Source organism: Hyperolius riggenbachi, chromosome 5, assembly GCF_040937935.1.
Source record: "Hyperolius riggenbachi isolate aHypRig1 chromosome 5, aHypRig1.pri, whole genome shotgun sequence".
Lineage (NCBI taxonomy): Eukaryota > Metazoa > Chordata > Amphibia > Anura > Hyperoliidae > Hyperolius > Hyperolius riggenbachi.
The window spans coordinates 402,773,432-402,796,656 of NC_090650.1; the positions used below are offsets into that span (position 1 = coordinate 402,773,432).

The 23,225-nt window shown below is 44.2% G+C and overlaps 1 protein-coding gene across 1 annotated transcript in view; it reads left to right on the plus strand.

Annotated features, from left to right (window-relative positions):
* The window catches only part of LOC137519451 (fibrocystin-L-like), a 388,270-nt gene that overhangs the window by 172,589 nt on the left and 192,456 nt on the right, over positions 1 to 23,225 (plus strand). Inside the window, exons 31-35 of the mRNA XM_068238405.1 lie at positions 2,863 to 3,005; positions 5,457 to 5,561; positions 8,376 to 8,561; positions 9,514 to 9,684; positions 10,354 to 10,568. Coding sequence (XP_068094506.1) covers positions 2,863 to 3,005; positions 5,457 to 5,561; positions 8,376 to 8,561; positions 9,514 to 9,684; positions 10,354 to 10,568 — 820 coding nt within the window. The remainder of the gene's footprint in view (positions 1 to 2,862; positions 3,006 to 5,456; positions 5,562 to 8,375; positions 8,562 to 9,513; positions 9,685 to 10,353; positions 10,569 to 23,225) is intronic.

Sequence of the window (23,225 nt, forward strand, 5' to 3'; positions counted from 1 at the left end):
GCATATCTCCAACCATCGGTGCAGAAACAATTACTACAGAATTGTAAAAACTTCCATGTCTGCCTGAGTCTATATAGGCGTTAAGTAAACCCAGGATCCTATCTATTTTAAATAAATCACAAGCCTTGCAAGATCCCTTGTAATTAATGTATCTGAATGACACCTGTATTTGCAAAAAAAAATCTCTGCTTCCTTCTGATTGTATGTTCTAATATTGTCAGTCAACAGGAATAGAGTCTGAAGAAGGCTTACAAGCTGAAAGCTTACTTTTTTTTTCTTTTAAATTAGCCAATACACTAGAGCAGTGGTCCACAACCTTTTTTGGCCCAAGGACCGCTTCAGCACCAGCCAATTTTTCCAAGAACCGGGCAAGATGCAAGCATATGCGGGGGTGCTATTGCCCGTGGGGGGGGGGGGGGATGGTCCGAGGGCTTGCTCTACAGGCAGGGTACACCAGCTCTACCAAACCACTATCTTCATCACTGTCAGCACTTTGGGAAAGATGTCTTCACACTGCACTGGGGCTGCTATATAAGGTACATCTGATGTGACAGGTGGTGTGAGGGGGGTACTGCCTGGGCTCCCTTATCTACTGGCATAGTCATTTCCTACCCTCATCTGCCTCCCCTCACGTTTATCCTTCCCTCTTCCTCACAGCCACTTTACCCTCCTCCCCACACTCACTTCACCCTTTCCTCCTCCCTACACCCACTTCACTTCTCCCCACTATGACTTTTACCCTTCCATTCTTCTTCCCTCACTAGCTTCCAGCATCAGCTGCTCACCTTGTGCAGACTGAACTCTGTGGCTGGCAAGAGACCAGAGCGTCCCAGTCATCCTCACTGCTACCACTTGGTGTCCGGACAGACATAAAGCATGCTACATTACAATTAACAGACACTAGGTGGCAGCAGTAACAATGGCTGCAGACGACTCTTCTCTATAGCTTCCAGCAAACTTCAGTGACACTTCTCTCTGCACTGTGATGACAGATGACACGGCCCAGCTCAGAGCAGCCTGCGGCCCACCAGTGGGCCGCGGCCCAGAGGTTGGGGACCCCTGCACTAGAGCTTGTTCCTGTAGTAAAAGACAAGCTCTAGTCTCCAGCAATGCTTAGCTACTAAGATAAGGAATTACACATACATTGTTTCTCTCCCTCCTGCCTCTTCCCCCACTCCTTGCTTGCAAAAGTTAGACAAAGGCAGGGGGTTGGAATGATTTGTCTGTGATCTGCCCATGCAGGAGGGGCTTGCTAGCAAGTAAAAGTTAAAGCATGGTAACGGGTAGAAGCAGCAAACAGTCATTTTAACATTGGAGGTATACTTATTTGGTAATATGGATGTATAAGGATTAAAGCATGCTAATTACATCTGTAAGTTACTTTTCTTCAATAATAGCACCATCATTTGGACAATCTGCTCTGCTCAAAAGAATCTGAGTTCTTTTTGTGATGTTTACATTTGGTTCATATCATTGCTGAACTAGCCTTAATTTTATCACTTGAGTTAGGCAGCCCGCCATACAAACATTAGTTTTGATCACCCAAATAGACCCCACCAGCCGGCCATCATGCTCCCTTTGTATCCAATTTTTTCTGATCGTTGCGCTCAATTCACAGATACTTCAATAGATCCCGAGAACCAAAACAAATTGCACCTTAATAAATAAAAGAATATATAGGGTAGTCTGTTTAAGTAACATAAAGATTAGCACCCTTTAGGCTGACAGGCACACTCTAGGAGCAGTGTTTACATAAACCAGGGTTAGAGGCCCAACACCCCCTACTTCAGGCACTCCCCCCCCAGTTATCCCTGCTCACCAGCAGTAATCAGCAGCAGGCTTTACATCAATCCACCAATGCACTTAAGTTACACTGTGTGGTCACCAAGGGTAATATGCTTAGGAAGTATCTGGAAACTCAAACAGGAACGATCATGTGTAAAACCGCAATTTAATAAAAACAATTAAAAGGTAATGCCCGTACATAAAAAACACAGGTAAACAGCATATATGTCACCATCTCTGGGTCAGGAAGCGGCAGCGTCCCGCATCCCCTTTCCACATGTCCCGCTTGGTGCATCGGCCTTAGCAGCGCCGTACCGGTTTCATCATAAAATGACTCATCAGAGGCTAAAGGTCACTAACAAGTGTCAGGCAGTGAAAGGTTTCTGTAGAATACATAGACATGTGGAGGAACTTTTTTCAACGCAAACCGAGTGACAAAACACTTGAAATTGTATACAATGAACAGAGGCGCCAAAAGTATAAGATTAGATTAAATGAGCTTAAAAACCAACTTAAATGGCAAAATTGAAGGAGGAAGTGGTGGTCTTACCTCCCTCAAGCAGACACGACAACGACTGCGATTCAGACAGTCAAACACATTTATTAGGAACTCCAAAAAGAAATGCAACGCATTTCGCAGGTTCAACCCCGCTTCATCAGGCAATATAGGGAGGAGTATCAAACAATCTGCACAAGGATTCAAATTAAGCACCTTAAATTTTGCCATTTAAATTGGTTTTTAAGCTCATTTAATCTAATCTTATACTTTTGGCGCCTCTGTTCATTGTATACAATTTTGAGTCCACCCTTGGTGGAGGGTTGCTACCCTTTTTTCCTGTCTACAGAGAGCGACTTCTTAATCCTGAGTGGGGTCAGGACAATCTCCCCACCTGCCTTTACAGTGGTTGCCTGCTGGTGACCCTGACTTGTGAGTATCTAGCAATACAAACTTATTGCCACCTTGTCCAGTACGAATTACACTATTGGGGCTCTTGGTGTTGCCTGTTTTTAAAACACTTGAAATTAATTTACAATGCATTTTATAAAAGGTCTTACTGGCTGCTGGTTTTGTTTCAGCAATAATAATGGAACAACAATTGAGTACATTCTAGAGGTGACCAGCGTCTCCCCGCAGTACGGATCCCTGTATGGAGGAACCAAAGTCACACTGGCTGGATCTGGATTTAGCCCTAATCCACAAGACAACCAAGTCCAGATAGGTAGGTTATTGCAATGTGCATACGATACAGATATGGGGCTTAAAAAGAAACCAGTGAAAATAATGTAATAAAAAAAGTGCTTCATTTTTACAATAATTATGTATAAATGATTTAGTCAGTGTTTGCCCATTGTAAAATCTTTCCTCTCCCTGATTTACATTCTGAGATTTATCACATGGTGACCGTTTTACTGTTGGCGGGTGATGTAGCTGCTGCCTGCTTTGTTTGGCAGTTGGAAACAGCTGTAAACCGCTATTTCCCACAATGTAACAGGGTTCACAGACAGGAAACCGCCAGAAGTACCTCAGTACTCAAAGCTTCTTGTGGGAGGGGTTTCACCACAATATCAGTCATACAGCGCCCCCTGATGGTCTGTTTGTGAAAAGGAATAGATTTCTCATGTAAAAGGGGGTATCAGCTACTGATTGGGATAAAGTTCAATTCTTGGTCGGAGTTTCTCTTTAAATCAATCCACCTGTTATTTTTCCTACATTTTCTCCTAGGTGATATTTTCATGTCTTATCAATAAAACGCCTTTTAACTTGTTTTAAGCTACCTGCAAGCAAGAAAATACTCAGAATATTTTGACAGTACTTTATCACCCACTTTTCCTTTGCAGAATATTGAAAAGTTATTTTAAACAGTAGAGGAAAAATTATCTCCTAGGGGAAAACTCAGGAGAACAAATCCTTTGGCCCATATGCAATTCACTTTTTCACATTGGTGATATATAGGGAGTGCAGAATTATTAGGCAAGTGGTATTTTTGAGGAATACTTTTATTATTGAACAACAACCATGTTCTCAATGAACCCAAAAAACTCATTAATATCAAAGCTGAATATTTTTGAAAGTAGTTTTTAGTTTGTTTTTAGTTTGTTTTTAGTTTTAGCTATTTTAGGGGGATATCTGTGTGTGCAGGTGACTATTACTGTGCATAATTATTAGGCAACTTAACAAAAAACATAAATATACCCATTTCAATTATTTATTTTTACCAGTGAAACCAATATAACATCTCAACATTCACAAATATACATTTCTGACATTCAAAAACAAAACAAAAACAAATCAGTGACCAATATAGCCACCTTTCTTTGCAAAGACACTCAAAAACCTGCCATCCATGGATTCTGTCAGTGTTTTGATCTGTTCACCATCAACATTGCGTGCAGCAGCAACCACAGCCTCCCAGACACTGTTCAGAGAGGTGTACTGTTTTCCCTCCTTGTAAATCTCACATTTTTTGATGTACCACAGGTTCTCAATGGAGTTCAGATCAGGTGAACAAGGAGGCCATGTCATTAGTTTTTCTTCTTTTATACCCTTTCTTGCCAGCCACGCTGTGGAGTACTTGGACGCATGTGATGGAGCATTGTCCTGCATGAAAATCATGTCTTTCTTGAAGGAAGCAGACTTCTTCCTGTACCACTGCTTGAAGAAGGTGTCTTCCAGAAACTGGCAGTAGGACTGGGAGTTGAGCTTGACTCCATTCTCAACCCGAAAAGACCCCACAAGCTCATCTTTGATGATACCAGCTTAAACCAGTACTCCACCTCCACCTTGCTGGCATCTGAGTCGGACTGGAGCTCTCTGCCCTTTACCAATCCAGCCACTGGCTCATCCATCTGGCCCATGAAGACTCACTCTCATTTCATCAGTCCATAAAACCTTAGAAAAATTAGTCTTGAGATATTTCTTGGCCCAGTCTTGACGTTTCAGCTTGTGTATCTTGTTCAGTGGTGGTCGTCTTTCAGCCTTTCTTACCTTAGCCATGTCTCTGAGTATTGCACACCTTGTGCTTTTGGGCACTCGAGTGATGTTGCAGCTTTGAAATATGGCCAAACTGGTGGCAAGTGGCATCTTGGCAGCTGCACGCTAGACTTTTCTCAGTTCATGGGCAGTTATTTTGCGCCTTGGTTTTTCCACACGCTTCTTGCGACCCTGTTGACTATTTTGAATGAAACGCTTGATTGTTCGATGATCACGCTTCAGAAGCTTTGCAATTTTAAGAGTGCTGCATCCCTTTGCAAGATATCTCACTATTTTTGACTTTTCTGAGCCTGTCAAGTCCTTCTTTTGACCCATTTTGCCAAAGGAAAGGAAGTCGCCTAATAATTATGTACACCTGATATAGGGTGTTGATGTCATTAGACCACACCCCTTCTCATTACAGAGATGCACATCACCTAATATGCTTAACTGGTAGTAGGCTTTCGAGCCTATGCAGCTTGGAGTAAGACAACATGCATAAAGAGGATGATGTGGACAAAATACTCATTTGCCTAATAATTCTGCACTCCCTGTATTTCACAACTTGTAAATGAAGTGTCTTGCAAACCATCAGCAAGCAAAAAAATAATTCAGGGGAAAAGTTAATTGCGTGTCTGTAAATCTGTATGAAAATGTTGAAGCTTTATTTAATCTGCTTGCTATGATTTCTCTTGTTCAGGCTCTGTGCCGTGCAATGTCACCACCAGCTCCGCCACGCAGCTGACCTGTGTGATCCAAAATCCTGGAACAACCTTCACTGTCACAAACGCTGGAAGAGATAACAGTAAGAGCAGAGTAGCTGTATTGCTGTTATTTGTGCCAATTATTGTGGGGCAGCTTGTTCCATTACGCTGGGAATACACCATGAGATTTTTTGGCTGATAGATGGTTCGCTAGATCATTTCCGACAGGTCCGATCTTATTTTCGATTGTTTTTCTGATCAATTTTTCATAGAAGTGAATAGAAATCAATAGGAAATCGATCCGACAGTAAATCTGCTGAAAAATCTCATCGTGTATTCTCAGCATTAGGAAGTATGGGTTTATGTACCTCAAAGTGTATGGACAATTTCCTAGATGTTTTCCTACTTCTCTCTTCAATATTTCAAATTAGAAAATAACTTATAAAATAACTAGAAGAGTAAAAACAGTTTGTTAAAAGATTTAAAATGAAGTGGGCAGTGGTGGACTTACCCCTTCAAATGCAGACACGAAAAAGTTCCTGGTTTTAACAAAAAGTTTATTTACTCCAGAAGGGTGCAACGCGTTTCGCGGGTATAGCCCACTTCCTCGGGCAATATAGGGGAGCATATAACTCATACAGTCCGTTTCATACTCCAGAAGGGTGCAACATGTTTTGCGGGTCTATCCCACTTCCTTGGCCAATATAGGGGAGCATATAACTCATACAGTCCGTTTCAAAGCTTAGCAGTCTAGAGATGTCCCGAATGGTTCGCCGGCAAACGGTTCCCGGAGTAACACATGTGTTATCGCCGTACTCAGAAGAAGTAGTATAATGTGTTTTGGGGTGTATTTTTATACATACCCATGCTGGGTGGGAGAAATCTCTCTGTCAATGGACAATTGTGTGTAAAAAAAAATCAAAAAATTGTCATTTACAGAGATATTTCTCCCACCCAGCATGGGTATGTGTAAAAATACACCACAAAACACATTATACTACTTCTCCTGAGTACGGTAGTACCACATGTGTGGCACTTTTTGGCACCCTAAGTGCGCTAAGGGGCCCAAAGTCCAATGAGTACCTTTAGGATTTCACAGGTCATATTGCGACATTTGGTTTCAAGACTACTCCTCACGGTTTAGGGCCCCTAAAATGCCAGGGCAGTATAGGAACCCCACAAATGACCCCATTTTAGAAAGAAGACACCCAAAGGTATTCCGTTAGGAGTATGGTGAGTTCATAGAAGATTTTATTTTTTGTCACAAGTTAGCGGAAAATGACACTTTGTGAAAAAAAAAACAATTAAAATCAATTTCCGCTGACTTGTGACAAATAAAAAATCGTATACTACTTCTCCTGAGTACGGCAATACCACATGTGTGGCACTTTTTTGCAGCCTAACTGCGCTAAGGGTCTGAAAGTCCAATGAGCACCTTTAGGCTTTACAGGGGTGCTTACAATTAGGAACCCCCCAAAATGCCAGGACAGTGAACACACCCCACAAATGACCCTATTTTGGAAAGTAGACACTTCAAGGTATTCAGAGAGGAGCATAGTGAGTCCGTGGCAGATTTCATTTTTTTTTGTCGCAAGTTAGAAGAAATGGAAACTTTTTTTGTTTTTGTTTTTTGTCACAAAGTGTCATTTTCTGCTAACTTGTGACAAAAAAATAAAATCTTCTATGAACTCACCATGCCTGTCAGTGAATACTTTGGGATGTCTTCTTTTCAAAAAGAGTCATTTGGGGGGTATTTATACTATTCTGGAATTTTAGCGCCTCATGAAACATGACAGGTGGTCAGAAAAGTCAGAGATGCTTCAAAATGGGAAAATTCACTTTTGGCACCATAGTTTGTAAACGCTATAACTTTTACCCAAACCAATAAATATACAATGAATGGATTTTTTTTTATCAAAGACATGTAGCAGAATAAATTTGGACAAAAATGTATACAGAAATTTTACTTTATTTGAAAAATGTCAGCACAGAAAGTAAAAAAAAAAATCATTTTTTGACAAAATTCATGTCTTTTTTGATGAATATAATAAAAACTAAAACTCGCAGCACCAATCAAATAGCACTAAAAGAAAGCTGTATTAGTGACAAGAAAATGAGGTAAAATTCATTTAGGTGGTAGGTTGCATGACTGAGCAATAAACCGTGAAAGCTGCAGTGGTCTGAATGGAGAAAAAGGCTCTGGTCCTTAAAGGGAAGGTTCAGAGACACAAAGAAAAAAAAAATCGAAATCCACTTACCTGGGGCTTCCACCAGCCCGTGGCAGGCAGGAGGTGCCCTCGGCGCCGCTCCGCAGGCTCCCGGTGGTCTCCGGTGGCCGACCCGGCCAGGCCGGCGGCCAGGTTGGGCTTCTTCTGCGCTCCATTATGCGTGTCACGCCGGCGCGCTGACGTCATCGGACATCCTCCGGGCTGTACTGCGCAGGCTCAGTAGTTCTGAGGTCTATCCCACCGCCGCATGTCAGCACGCGCGCACCGGCCGCACGCACCAGCCCACCACCCTGGCCCCATCCTTCTTCTGTCCCAACAGCTACACATGCGCAGTAGCATGACAGGAGGATGACGCAGGGCCAGGTAGGGTTTTATTATATAGGATAGGCTATATCTAAATGCATCTTGATTGAGTTCCTTACGCACTACACTAGAGTGCTAATTCCATGAGGTTTTTTTTTCACTTTATGGAAGGTAATCCATCAGAATAGCCTGAGCACCTATCATTTAATAAATAGACTTATATAATGGGAATTGCAAGTCTGAAAGTCTATGCATTTGTTTTTTGACACCATTTATAGACCCTTATTATGTTAAAAATTGCTATTTGTATGTACAGTACGTCAATCCACTCCCAAGCAGTGAGACGATTCTTGCTTCTGGTAATACCATGTGCTTCTGTTTCAGCTTATGGTGCTGGCTATGCATGGTCTCCATCCAGGCTGGATATATCTGTAGGAGACACTGTGGTCTGGCAGTGGAAGTCACAACTTTCCATTGCGGGTGTTGGATACAGAGTGTTCTCAGTGTCAGATCCGGCCAACACCACCTATGATGGTGTCACCTTCAACAGCGGATCCCGAGTGGCCACAGGTCTGTATTCAGGTCATTTCTTTTCTGTCTGTGATGGGTCTGCATTGTTTCATGGCAGAGGACCTCTTGCACCTCCCTAGCTTTGTCATTAGCAGTAACTTATTGGTCTACATGCAACTTACATTTTCTCCTGAGCTTTCTCCTAGGTGACCATTTTTTCATCATCTGTCTAAAATATCTTTACAGTTACCAAAAAGTTGGTAAAAAAAATAAAAAAAGTACAACATTGTTTTAAGTACAGCGGAGTCCATAATATCCGGCACCGACGGGGATCCCCTGATGCCGGATACATGTGCTTGCCGGTTGCTTGAACAACTGGCCTAAAATGCACAAACCTCCCCCCCCCCCCTCAAATTCTTACTGAGCCTCCAGCAGCATGTAGCAGTACTTCCACATCTCGTAAGAGGCTGCTAGAGGCTTTCTGGCATCCCCCGTGCACGCAAGCCAGCGTGTCAGCTGACCGGCACCAGGTCACGTGACCTACTGACTTGCGTGCACGGACAGTGGTAGGAGCTCGCTAGGTGATGTGGAAATACTGCTACACGTCGCTGGAAGCTCAGTAAGTATGTAAATAGCCTCAACACCCGCCACATGCAAAGTCCACTGTATCCCTCAGGCATGCTGGTTAGTTGAGATTTCTAGGTGCCAGTTAATGGGGACTTTGCTGTATTTTTTTGCTGGTGACCAGAGCCGGGACAAGCTTCTCCAGCACCCAAGGCTGAGACACCAAAGTGCGCCCCTCCATCCCCTCCAACCCAAGCTGTCACACACTGATTGCTATTAGAGTAAGAGGCGCCCTAGGGCCCCCAGTCCCCCATCACCTTAATCTATAAAATATATATATATATATATATATATATATATATATATATATATATATATATATATATATATATATATATATATATATATATCTTTTAATTTACATATTTATTATATTTTTTCCTCCTAGGTTCCTTTTCTTACCAGTTCACCTCCCCGGGTAACTATTACTACAGCAGCGGTAATGTGAATGATGCATTCAGCCTCGTCATGCAGGGAGTGGTCTATGTATCTCCAGCTTCTGAGCAGACCAGCGCCGTGCATGTGACTGTGGGGAGTGCAGAGGCAAACTATGCACCAGGTAAGGGGAAAATGAGCAAAAAACACATGTATTGACTATTATGCTCTGATACTCTGTGTAGTGATGTTATGGTGGGGCTGCTGCTTGAATGGGTGAGGTTGCGTTGGCAGGCCTGAGGTGTGACCATGTATCATGGGGACCCCAAGTGAAGAGGTTCTCCTCCAAAATACTGACGATATGTGTGCAATCCACACTCGATCCTCAAATGGGATGAATCTCCGAAACTTTGCTTTGTATTACATATAGTGGTTGTACAGCATAACAAGACAGGCACAACGTTTGGGGTTATCCACCCTCAAGTACTAGACACTTATTATAATGTGTGCATTCTGCCACTGACCACTGTGAACCTAGCCTAAGGGCCCACTCAAATGAAATACTAAAATGTATTCAGAAAGCATAGCTCTCAATTGTCCCATCTTATCATGGTTGCTTTGCATGCACTGCTAAAATTGTGAGCATCTACTTATAAGAATTCTACTTTCTCTCCCCCGTTTTCTCTCCTTCCATCCAAATACTACACCACTGAATTGGGCTCCTCTTGTCCCTGTCTTTTTCTACTTCCAACTTCATTAGACCAAAATAAAATGTTTTAGTTTGGATTGGGCGTTAAAAATAAATAAAAATTAAAAACATATTGCTTTCTTCACTTCCTTCATCTTTCTACAGGTGCTTCCATACCTGTGCCAGCTGCAGCCTGTGTCACCCCAGCACCTAACTGTTCTGGGCTCAGCAATGTCCCTTCCGATAACAGCTCCTTCTGGTTCACCTTCTCCAGATGTTACTCACCTTCCATTACTGGCATCACCCCAACCTCTGGAACCATTCGTGATGCCATCACCATAACAGGAGCTGGATTCAGTAACATCACTTGTGCTAACCAGGTGGGTGATAGAATGGGTGGGACAATGTTATTTACCAACAAACACAACTGTATCTCATAGAGGGCTACTAACTTCCTCCTCCACCCTATTACTACACTTTTGTATTGTTATTGTTTGATTCTTTTTTTCATTTCTTTTTATTAGTTTATATAACATACAAGAAAGTGTTTTGTATATTTTGAGCATTTTTGCCAATGAAAAAGGTTATGAAAAACAAAAGATGGTGATAGACAGACAGATAGCATAATGATAAGCAAACATACATACAGGTACATATGTAAAATACATCTCACTTCCTAAATCTATCCATAAGATAAGATGGAAGACTAAAGTTACAGTAGATACCGTACACACGGTAAATGCAACTTGGCTGAGGTGGTCGTTCACAGCTGTCTTAGATCAGAGTATAATATGTACATGTGTCCCAGAGGTCGTTCAAAGGTGCCCATTAACTGTACAGTTTTACCGAACGATCAACCTTCCGATCCAATAAATGCAAAGGTAAGGAAACAATTATAAATCCTCAAATGGCCTCATAAATGGAATCTATATATAATATATAAAATTGGATGTGTGTATGTATGTGCCGCGATCACTCAGACGCCTTGACCGATTTCAATGAAATTTGGTTTACAAATCCCTTACTACCTGGGATGATATCTTCTCACCTGGGCGGAGCTACAAACAGCCAATCAGATTTCACCCATTCATGTCAATGAAAAAAAATGTAAAAAGCTGCCATTCTCACATTAATAAGCCAGAGTCCCCACACTTGGCACAGTTGGTCACTCCGTGACCAAGGTAAAACATTTGGGGAAAGTGGGCAAGGCGTAAAACTGCATTGCAGCCGTTCATTTTAAATGGGAAAATGTAAACTGCAGCCATTCTTACACAGGTAATCGCAGGGTTTTCAAACTTGCCACACTTGGTCACTGGGTGGCTGGGATTCATATTCATGAAAGTGGGTGGAGTCTACAACAGCCAGTCAGAATTCACCTATTGACTTTCAAGGGGAATATTTAAATTGCTGCCATTCTTATATTGTTAACTAGCTGATTGCCCGGCGTTGCCCGGGAATATATTTGGCTGGTGTCGGCTCCACCCACTTTTTCTAACCCTAACAATTAATCAATTACCAAGTTTGTGAGCTTTGTGGTCTTTGGCATCAATAATTTGTATTGAAATGAAAAAATCTGATGGGTTGTTTGTGGCTCCACCCCCTTTTCTGAATTTGAACCCCAGTCACCCAATGACCAACTGTACCAGGAGTGAGGCCTGTGCCATTAACAGTGCAAGGATGGTAGCAATTAAATATTCCACTTTCCACTTGAAAAGCAATAGGTGAAGCTTTATACACAATTGTAGGCTCCACCCACTTTTGTGAATATTAATCCCATTCACTGAGTGAGCAACAGTGCAAAGTTTAAGAACCCTCCAATTAACAGTGTAAGAATGGCTGCAGTTTACATTTTCCCAGTGAAATTTGTATTTGTCTCCACCCACTGATGACCCGGCATTGCCCGGGTATGTATTTGACAGGTGTTGGTTCCGCCCACTTCTTCTAACCCTAACGCACACTCAATGACCAAGTTTGTGAGCTTTGGGGTCTTTAGCATCAATAATTTGTATATTCCCATAGAAATTAAACAAATCAGATTGGCTGCTTGTGGCTCTGCCCCTCTCCAGCATTTGAACCCCAGTCACCCAATGACCAACTGTAGCAGGTTTGAGGCATCTGCTATTACCAGTGTAAAAATGGCAGCAATTAAAATATTCCCCTTGAAAATCGACAGGTGAATTTTGATTGGCTATTATATGCTCCACCCACTTCCCTGAATATTAATCTCAGTCACCCAGTGACCATCTGGGCAAAGCTTGGGAACCCTGCCATTAACAGTGTAAGAAGGCCTGCAGTCTACATTTTCCCAGTGAAATTTGGTTTTGGCTCTGCCTTCTTTTTGTCACCTGGACATACAGTCACTCAATGACCAAGTTTATGAGCTTTGAGGTCCTTGGCATCAATAATTTGTATTTTCCAAGAAATTAAACGGTTTGTGGCTCTGTCCCCTTTTCTGAATTTGAACCCCAATGACTAACTGTACCAGGTTTGAGGCTTGTGCCATTAACAGTGCAAGAATGGCAGAAATTTTAATATTCCCCTTGAAAATCAACAGGTGATTTTGATTGGCTTTTTTAGGCTCCACCCACTTTTATGAATCTTAATCCCAGTCACCCAGTAACCAATTGTGCAAAGTTTGAGAACCCTGCCATTAACAGTGAATAAGGGCTGCAGTTTACAATTTCCCAGAAAATCTGTTTTTGACTCCACCTACTTTTTGTAACCTTGACACACAGTCGACCAAGTTTGTGAGCTTTTGGGTTCCAGGCATCAAAATTGTGTGAATGGAAGCAGTTTATCCAAAAAAAGCAAATCTGATTGGATTTTTGTGGCTCCACCCCTTTAGTGAATTTGAACCACAGTCACTTGATGATCGACTGTAGCAGGTTTGAGGCCTCTGCCATTAACAGTGTAAGAATGACAGCAGTTTCAATATTCCCCTTGAAAATCAATAGGTGAATTTTGATTGGCTCTTGTAGGCTCCACCTACTTTTCCGTATATTAATCCTAGTCCCCCAGTGACCAACTGTGTCAAGTTTGAGATCCCTTCCATTAACAGTGTAAGAATAGCTGCAATTTATATTTTCCCATGTAAAAAGTTGTTTTTGGCTCTGCCCACTAACCTTGACATACAGTCACTCACTGACCAAGTTTATGAGCTTTGTGGTCTTTGGCATCAATAAGTTGCATGTTACCATTGAAATTAAACAAATCTGATTGGCTGTTTTTGGCCCACTCCCTTTTCAGAATTTAAACCCCAGTCCCCCAGTGACTGACTGTACCAGATTTGAGGCCTCTGCCATTAAGAGTGTATGAATAGCAGCAATGTAATTATTCCCCTTGAAAATCAAAAGGTGAATTTTGATTGGCTGTTGTAGGCTACACCCACTTTCCTGAATATTACTCCCAGTCACCCAGTGGCAAACTGTGTCAAGTTTGAGAACCCTGCCAATAAAATAATGGCTGAAATCAATTTAAAAAATCTGATTGGCTGTTTGTGGCTCCACCCACTTTAGTGAATTTGGACCTCAGTCACCCAATAACTGAGTATATCAGGTTTGAGACCTCTGCCATTAAAGGATACCACAGCTGAATAAACAGATAACTCCAGTGTGTGGGGGGTCAAAAGTACATACTGTGACCTCCTCCTGCCCCCTCCATCTGCCGCTGTTCGTGCACTATTCATGCCGGTGTCCCGGCGACTTGCTTGACCCTTGACCTGAACATATTTCTTCCCTCTTCACTTCTGGCCGGCGCATAGCTTTCGGCTCAGAAGCACGCTGTCCTCTCCGTCTAATCTGGGCTGCGTGTGCACTCCATTACACCAAGCGTCACATGATTAGCATATGACGCTTGGTGTATTGGAACACACACGCAGCCCAGATTAGACGGAGTAAAATGTAATGTAAATGTTCCCCCTTGAAAATCAATAGGTACATTTTGATTGGCTGTTTTTAGGCTCCACCCACATTTCTGAATATTAATCCCAGTCACCCAGTGGCCAATTGTGTCAAGTTTAGGAACCCTGCCATGTAAAAAATTAAGTTGTTGGCGCCGCACAATTTTTCTAACCTTGACATACAGTTACTCTATCAAGTTTATCAGCTTTGGGGTCCTTGGTATCAATACTTTGTATATTCCCATTGAAAAATAAACAAATCTGATTGGCTGTTTGTGGCTCCGCCCCCTTTCTGAATTTGAACCCTAATCACCCAGTGACAGACTGTACTAGGTTTGAGGCATCTGCTATTAACAGTATAAGAATGGTAGCAGCTTAAATATTCCCTTTGAAAATCGAAAGGTGAATTTCTATTGGCTGTTGTAGGCTCCACCTACCTTCCAAATTCTTAATCTCATTCACCCAGTGACCAACTGTGCAAAGTTTGAGAACCCTGCCATTAACGGTGTAAGAATGGCTGTAGTTTATATTTTCCTAGTAAAATTTGTTTTTGGCTCCTCCCACTTTTTGTAACCTGGACACACAGTCCCCAGTGACCAAGTTTGTGAGCTTTCAGGTTCCCGGCATCAAAAATGTGTGAATGGAAGCAGTTTATCCACCAAGGAAATCTGATTGGCTGTTTGTGGCCCCGCCCCTTTAGTGAATTTGGACCCCAGTTACCCAAAGACACACTGTAGGAAGTTTGAAGCCTCTGCCATTAAAGAGACACTGAAGCGAAAAAAAATATATCATATAGTGAATTGGTTGTGTACTATGAATAATTACTAGAAGATTAGCAGCAAAGAAAATATTCTCATTTTTTTATTTTCAAGTATATAGTGTTTTTTCTAACATTGCATCATTCTCTAATATGTGCAGATTACACAACACTCAGCATTCAAAATGATTCTTTCAGAGCAGTCTGTGAACTAATAACCTCTCCTCTGCCAGAGAAAAAGTAAATAGTTCAGGAACAGTTGAGATAATAAAAGTCAGAAAACAGCCCTCTCCACGACTTTGAAAGTCGTACAGCTTAATGGCTTTTTTGCATAGAGATAACAACTGGAGTTTCTTAACTCTTCCTGTACTGGAAACAATTAGACTGATGTATCTGATCTTAATGTTTTATTTCTTAGCTGTACTACACATACAAATCATAATATCATATTTTTTTTTCGCTTCAGTGTCTCTTTAACAGTGTAAGAAAGGTGGGTGGAGCCTACAAATGCCAATCAAAATTCACCTATTAATTTTCAAGGGGAAAATGTAAAATTTTGCCATTCTTGCACTGTTAATGGCACAGGCCTCAAACCTGCTACAGTTGATCATTGGTTGACTGGGGGTTCAAATTCAGAGAAGGGGTGAAGCAAAAAACAACCAGATTTGTTTCATTTCAGTGGAAAAATACAAATTATTGATGCCAAGGAGCCCAAAGCTCATAAACTTGGTCATTCAGTGACTGTCAGTGACAGTAAGAAAAAGTAGGCGGAGCCAACAACAACGAAATACATACCCGAGCACCCGAAACTAAAGCCATTTTTACACTGTTCATCACAGGGCTTTAAAACTTGGCACAGTTGGTCACTGGGTGTCACGGTCAGTTACCTGTCCAGACGAGGCGGCTTGTACATACGGATGCTGGCAGTCGTCCTGGTGGGTCTCGGCGGTCTTCCCTGCGTGGTGGGCTGTCGGTGCTTGCCCATGCGCGTTGCGTGGTGCGGCGAAGACGTTGGCGTTATAAGATGCTGGCGTTGGATGCTGTGCACGCGTGCGCGTGAGGGATGTTCTGTTTATGCATGTTGTTATTGTGCGCCTGTGCGCATGCGTGTGCGCGCGTCTTTGCGTGCGTGCGCATTCGGTTGCGCGCGTCTGCGCGTGTGCGTGCGCATGTATGTTGCGCGCATGTGCGCATGCGCGGGCGTGTGACGCGTTGCGCTGTGCGCGCCAAAACGGCCTATAAAAGTCTGGAGAGTGCAACACTCGGGTGCTGTAGTATTGCAGCTTTTGTGTGTGTTGCACTCCTGTGAGTGAGCCTTGCTCTGCCCGTTTCTGATTCCTGGATGTTGACCTTGGCCTGCCTGACTACCCGCTTCCCTGCCAACCTTTGCTTTGTCCGACTGCCCGATTTGTTGCCGACCACTGCTTGCCTGAGGACCCGATTTGTTGCCAGACCCCGGATTGTACGAGTACCCGATTTGTTGCCGACTCCTGCCTGTTCCAAGTTCCACGTCTTCTCCTGCCTGGCACCTGTTACTGGACTTCCTCGGCTGCTGAGTCATTGCAGTGCCGGACTCAGCCTGCGGGAGTGCTGTGTTTCCAAACCTGCTCTACCACTGGTTTCACAAGCGCTCCTGCCCCTTGCTTACTGGGCTCCCCTGTTTCACTTCCAGGGGCCCCAGTCGGTGAGCCGCAAGGGTTGCTGCCCTCAGCTAACTGGTCTCCTGTACCCCAGGTACATCATCACAAAATACTACAGCCAAAATATGGAGACCACTGAGGCAGCAAATGTGCTGAGCACCCTATGCAAGCAGATGAGTAACTTAACAGAAGCAATCAAGGAGCTTCAAGCAGCTCACAATCAGCTGGAGGAGCACATCAACACTCTACCCAATATAAACCAACCTGCCGGATTTGCTGCTGCGGCCCCTGCTCCCGCCGCTGTCGTTGCTCCTCCTGCTCCCGCTGTTGCACCCCCAGGCCCCGTACTAGCAGTTCCCGCACCTGAACCACGTGTGCCAACACCTGAGCGCTTTTCAGGGGATAGAACCAAATTCAGGGCCTTTAAGAATGCCTGTCAGCTATTCTTCTCCCTCCAACCCCGGACCTTTGTGTTCGAAGAAACTAAAGTTGGGTTTGTTATCTCGCTGTTACTAGGAGAACCGCAGTCATGGGCTCACCAGCTAATGGAGCAAAAACATCAGTGCTTAGCCACTTTGGATGTTTTTTTTTTAAAACATGGCGATCCTCTATGACGACCCCCAGCGGAGTGCTACAGCCGAAGCTTCTCTACGTAACCTTCGCCAAGGGCGACGACCCGTGGAGGAGTATACCTCGGAGTTCCGCTGCTGGGTGGCAGATATAGATTGGAATGAACCAGCTCTTCGCCACCAGTATTGCCTAGGTCTGTCCGAATATCTAAAGGACGAATTAGCAAGAATTGCTACACCTGTCACCCTAGATGAGCTGATTCAAACATCCCTTCAAATTGACCGCCGCCTTAGAGAACGCCAATTAGAAAAATCAGCTGGTGACCAGCCGTTCAGTCTGGGTACCTTCAAGTCCTTCTCCGGCCCCGACACCCGCCTCCTCTCTAGATTCACCGGAACCTATGCAGTTGGGAATAATCCGTCCCGCATTATCCATGGAGGAGAGAACAAGAAGGAGACAGAGCAATCTATGTTTTTACTGTGGAGCCACTGGTCATTTCATCCGTTCCTGCCCAGTGAGGCCTACGGGTAAGGATCCTGCTACCAAAATGTCACTTCCAACCTGTCCCTCTTTCAATCCAAACCATTTCATTATCCCTATTTCCTTTCAGCTCCCAGGAAGAATCCTTGAGACTACTGCCATAATCGATTCTGGAGCCTGTAGCTGTTTCCTGGATATATCATTCGCCACAACCCACTAGTTTCCCATTCAACCCCGGAAGGAACCTCTCCATATCCACCTGGCTGATGGAACATCAATTAGCTCCGGACCAGTAACTATGGAATCTACTCCCGTGAGTTCCTGCATTTCCGGAATTCATCAGGAATATCTCAAATCCGATCTTGTAGCATCCCCTTTGTATCCAGTCATCCTGGGGCTGCCTTGGCTTCGTGCCCATAACACGGCAATTAACTGGATCACTGGGAAGGTGTCATTCACTTCTTCATACTGCAAGGATTTCTGCTCTCAGGAGGAAGCAAAGAATTCCGGATCTCTGCTATGTTCCGCAAACCTGACCGAACTCATTCCTTCCCAATATCATGAGTTTCTGGATGTTTTCGATAAGAAGGGGGCAGACCAGCTACCTCCACATCGCCTCTATGATTGCCTCATAGACTTGTTACCTGGTGCGGCTATACCCTTTGGCCGAGTGTTCCCTTTATCTGAACCTGAACAGAAAATCCTTAAACAGTATATCGAGGAAAATTTGGAAAAGGGGTTCATACGTCCTTCTGTTTCTCCTGCAGGAGCAGGTATCTTCTTTGTTGAGAAAAAGGATAAGACTCTTCGCCCTTGTATTGACTACCGGGAGCTAAATAAAATAACGGTCAAAAATCGTTATCCCCTACCTTTGATGCCAGAACTGTTCCAGAAATTAAGAGAAGCCAAAGTCTTCACGAAATTAGATCTGAGAGGGGCATATAACTTAATACGTATACGGAAGGGTGACGAATGGAAGACAGCCTTCAGATCCCGTTACGGTCAATATGAATATCTCGTCATGCCTTTCGGGCTTTGTAATGCTCCTGCTACATTTCAGTACTTTATAAATGATGTACTTAAAGATTTCATCGACTTGTTCTTAATCGTTTACTTAGATGACATCCTGGTTTACTCCACGTCTCTAGAGGATCACCGTTACCAAGTTTCACGGGTTCTCACAAGACTGAGGTCACATCATTTGTATGTTAAAGCAGAAAAATGCGAATTCGAGAGACATTCAATTCAGTTTTTGGGGCTAATCATCTCTCCAGATGGATTCATGATGGATCCCCAAAAGTTTCAAGCAATCCTGGAATGGCCCGCTCCTGCTAATAAAAAAGCAATCCAGAGGTTCATAGGTTTTGCAAATTTTTATCGCAAATTCATCAAAATTTTTTCAGCAATCATATTACCAATTACACAACTTACACGCCAGCAGACTCGTTTTCTTTGGACTCCACAGGCCCAAGCAGCATTCAACAAGCTCAAACAGTTATTCACTTCAGCCCCTATCCTTAAGCACCCTGATCCAGCCTTAGCTTTTACTCTGGAAGTAGATGCTTCTGAAAGTGCAGTAGGAGTGGTGCTCTCCCAACGCCAAGGCCTTAAGGCAGCACTTCATCCGGTTGCCTTCTTTTCAAGGAAATTATCAGACGCCGAGAGGAATTACAGCGTGGGAGACAGAGAATTGTTGGCAATCAAGTGTGCTCTTGAAGAGTGGAGATATTTACTGGAGGGGGCAGTTCATCCAATTTTAATATATACTGACCATCGTAACCTGGAATACCTTAAAACAGCCAAACGACTAAACCCTAGACAAGCTAGATGGGCGCTTTTCTTCTGTCGTTTCACATTCCATATAACTTATAGACCAGGATCAAAGAATACAAAGCCGGATGCCCTCTCCCGGATGTTTCCAGATGATGAGGTTCAAGCTCCACCTAACACCATCTTGACCGAGCATAACTTCCTGATGATGCAATCAAAATTGGTTGATCAGATTCGACAGGAGGCGTCCGTGCTCTCCGAGAAAGTTAATCATCCTTTGACACAGAAGGAGGGTCTTTGGTTCTATGGAGATAAAATATTTGTCCCCAAGAAGAATCGTGTTTCAGTACTCAAGTTCTTCCATGATCATAAGATGGCGGGTCACTTTGGATGTTTAAAGACTCAAGAACTGGTCCAACGTCATTTTTGGTGGCCCAATCTCAGCAAGGACTGTAAGACATATGTAACCACATGCCTGGTCTGTAATCGTTCCAAAGGATCTAGGTTGAGACCATTAGGATTGTTGAATCCACTTCCTGTTCCCCCCAGGCCATGGTTTTCCATTTCAATGGATTTCATTGTTGAATTACCTGTATCCGAGGGATGTAACACGATTTTTGTTATAGTAGACCGGTTGTCAAAGATGGCACATCTTTTACCCATGTGCAGTATTCCTTCTGCTCAGACAACTGCAAACACATTCATCAAGGAGATTGTTCGCATCCATGGGGTTCCAGCTGATATTACCTCTGATCGAGGATCACAGTTTACATCACAGTTCTGGAAAGCTCTCTGCAAAATACTCGACATACAACTTCATTTTTCATCCGCATACCACCCTCAATCTAATGGCCAAACGGAGCGTACCAACCAAACGCTCGAACAATATCTTAGGTGCTTCTCTTCTGCCGCTCAAGACAACTGGGCCCAGTTGCTCCCATTGGCCAAATTTGCATACAACAATTCCATCCATTCTTCTACTCAACAGTCACCATTTTTTGCCAATTACAGTTATCATCCTACATTCCTGCCAGATCTCATTCCTGAATCTCCAGTGCCAGCTGTTACTGATATTGTGAAATTCTTTTCGGAAAATAATAAGCTGTTGCAACAAGTTATGGCCCGAGCTCAAGCCACCTTTAAGAGGAAGGCGGATCGTCACAGGAGGGGTGAAGTGGAATTCAAGCCTGGAGACTGTGTACTGTTGTCTACAGTAAACTTGAAATTATCTTGTCCGTCCAAGAAATTGGGACCCAGATTTATTGGACCATTCCCGGTGAAGAGGAAAATTGGCCAGGTGGCCTATGAACTAGACTTACCGTCGAATCTTAAGATCCATCCAGTGTTTCATGCCTCCCTTCTGAAACCATCATCTGTGGATCCATTTCCAGATCGGGAGATACTCCCACCTCCACCAATCATGGTGGACGGAGAAAAGGAATTTGAGGTGGAGGAGATCCTGGATTCTAGGAAAAGGGGTAGTCAGGTTCAGTTTCTCGTCAAATGGAAAGGTTATGGACCAGAGGAAAACACATGGGAACCTGCTGTTAATTTCCATGCCTCAAGACTAATTAAGGACTTCCATGAGAAATACCCAGATAAGCCAGTTCCAGTTGGCATCCGGAGGCTGCCCCTTGGGGGAGGGCATTGTCACGGTCAGTTACCTGTCCAGACGAGGCGGCTTGTACATACGGATGCTGGCAGTCGTCCTGGTGGGTCTCGGCGGTCTTCCCTGCGTGGTGGGCTGTCGGTGCTTGCCCATGCGCGTTGCGTGGTGCGGCGAAGACGTTGGCGGTATAAGATGCTGGCGTTGGATGCTGTGCACGCGCGCGCGTGAGGGATGTTCTGTTTATGCATGTTGTTGTTGCGCGCGTGTGCGCATGCGTGTGCGCGCGTCTTTGCGTGCGCATTCGGTTGCGCGCGTCTGCGTGTGTGCGTGCGCATGCACGTGTATGTTGCGCGCATGTGCGCATGCGCGGGCGTGTGACGCGTTGCGCTGTGCGCGCCAAAACGGCCTATAAAAGTCTGGAGAGTGCAACACTCGGGTGCTGTAGTATTGCAGCTTTTGTGTGTGTTGCACTCCTGTGAGTGAGCCTTGCTCTGCCCGTTTCTGATTCCTGGATGTTGACCTTGGCCTGCCTGACTACCTGCTTCCCTGCCAACCTTTGCTTTGTCCGACTGCCCGATTTGTTGCCGACCACTGCTTGCCCGAGGACCCGATTTGTTGCCAGACCCCGGATTGTACGAGTACCCGATTTGTTGCCGACTCCTGCCTATTCCAAGTTCCACGTCTTCTCCTGCCTGGCACCTGTTACTGGACTTCCTCGGCTGCTGAGCCATTGCAGTGCCGGACTCAGCCTGCGGGAGTGCTGTGTTTCCAAACCTGCTCTACCACTGGTTTCACAAGCGCTCCTGCCCCTTGCTTACTGGGCTCCCCTGTTTCACTTCCAGGGGCCCCAGTCGGTGAGCCGCAAGGGTTGCTGCCCTCAGCTAACTGGTCTCCTGTACCCCAGGTACATCATCACACTGGGTGACGGGAATTAAGATTCAAGAAAGGGGGTGGAGCCACAGCCAATCACATCTCTTTGCTTGATAAACTGCTTTCATGCTCACATTATTGATGACAGGACTCCCAAAGCTCACAAACTTGGTCATTGAGTGACTGTGTGTCAAGGTTACAAAAAGTGGGTGGGGCTCAAAAAAAATCACAAGTAAAATATAAACTGCAGCCATTGTTACACTGTGAATGGCAGGGTTCTTAAAATTTGCACAGTTGGCCACTAGGTGATTGGGACTCATATTCATGAAAGTGGGTGGAGCCTACAATAGCGAACCAAAATTCACATATTGATTTTCAAGGGGAATATTTATATTCCTGCCATTCTTACAATGATTAATTAATGTTAATGGCAGAGCCCTCAAACCTAGTACAGTCGGTTATTAGGTAATAGGAATACAAATTCTGTAAGGGGGGCATAGCCACAAACAGCCAATTACATCAGCTAGTTGGAAATATATACAATGGGCTTGATTCACAAAGCAGTGCTAACTGTTAGCACGCTTGTGAAAAGCCCCCCCCCCCCCCCTTCTCGTCTAAATTCAGTTTAGGTATGTTAAAATCAACTCGCGCGCAAAATTTTGCTCGCCGTCGCACCTCGCTTCCAATGCACCTCGCAGACACATCGGATGCGACACTAAAGTCGCACCGTGGTGCAACGTTTCACGCGCACCACTCTGTGCGCAAGCAAAGTTTTGCGCGCGGGACTTTGCGCGCGATCTTATTGTCAAAACGGTGCTAACCTACTTAGCACCCTGCTTATCACGCCCAAAGGTGCTAAGTAGGTTAGCATGGCTTTGTGAATCAAGCCCAATGTGTTCATTTCAGATAGAGTTGATTTGCAAATGTATTCTATACAGGGTTTGCTCCATTACTTTTGTTCTGCCTGTCTGCAAATATCTACAAGCTGCATTGCTACATGCATCCTCCCAATGTACCACACTCCATATTCATTTCACCTGCTCTGCTTTCCTCACCTTGCTCAGCTTCTCATGAACTGTTAGCTCTCCTGAAATCTCTCTCTCCCTCCAGCAGCTAAAAAACCTTTCCCTCCTGCTCTTACTTGCAGCTGGTGATATATCGTCTAACCCCGGGCCACAGCCTGCTGCCAGACAAGCACCACCTGCTCACTTGCTTCACACACTTCACAGCCTTCTGTTCCCAAATAACCTCAACATCCAACTTCGCCCCAACCTCATTTCCATCCACCTACAAACACATGCTCCCCCTACCCTGCGGTCTCTGGAATGCCAGATCTGTCCGCAATAAACTGACAGCGGTCCACGACCTCTTCCTCTCCAAAATCCTCACCATCCTCGCACTCACAGAGACATGGCTCACCCCCTCTGACTCTGTCGCAGAGGC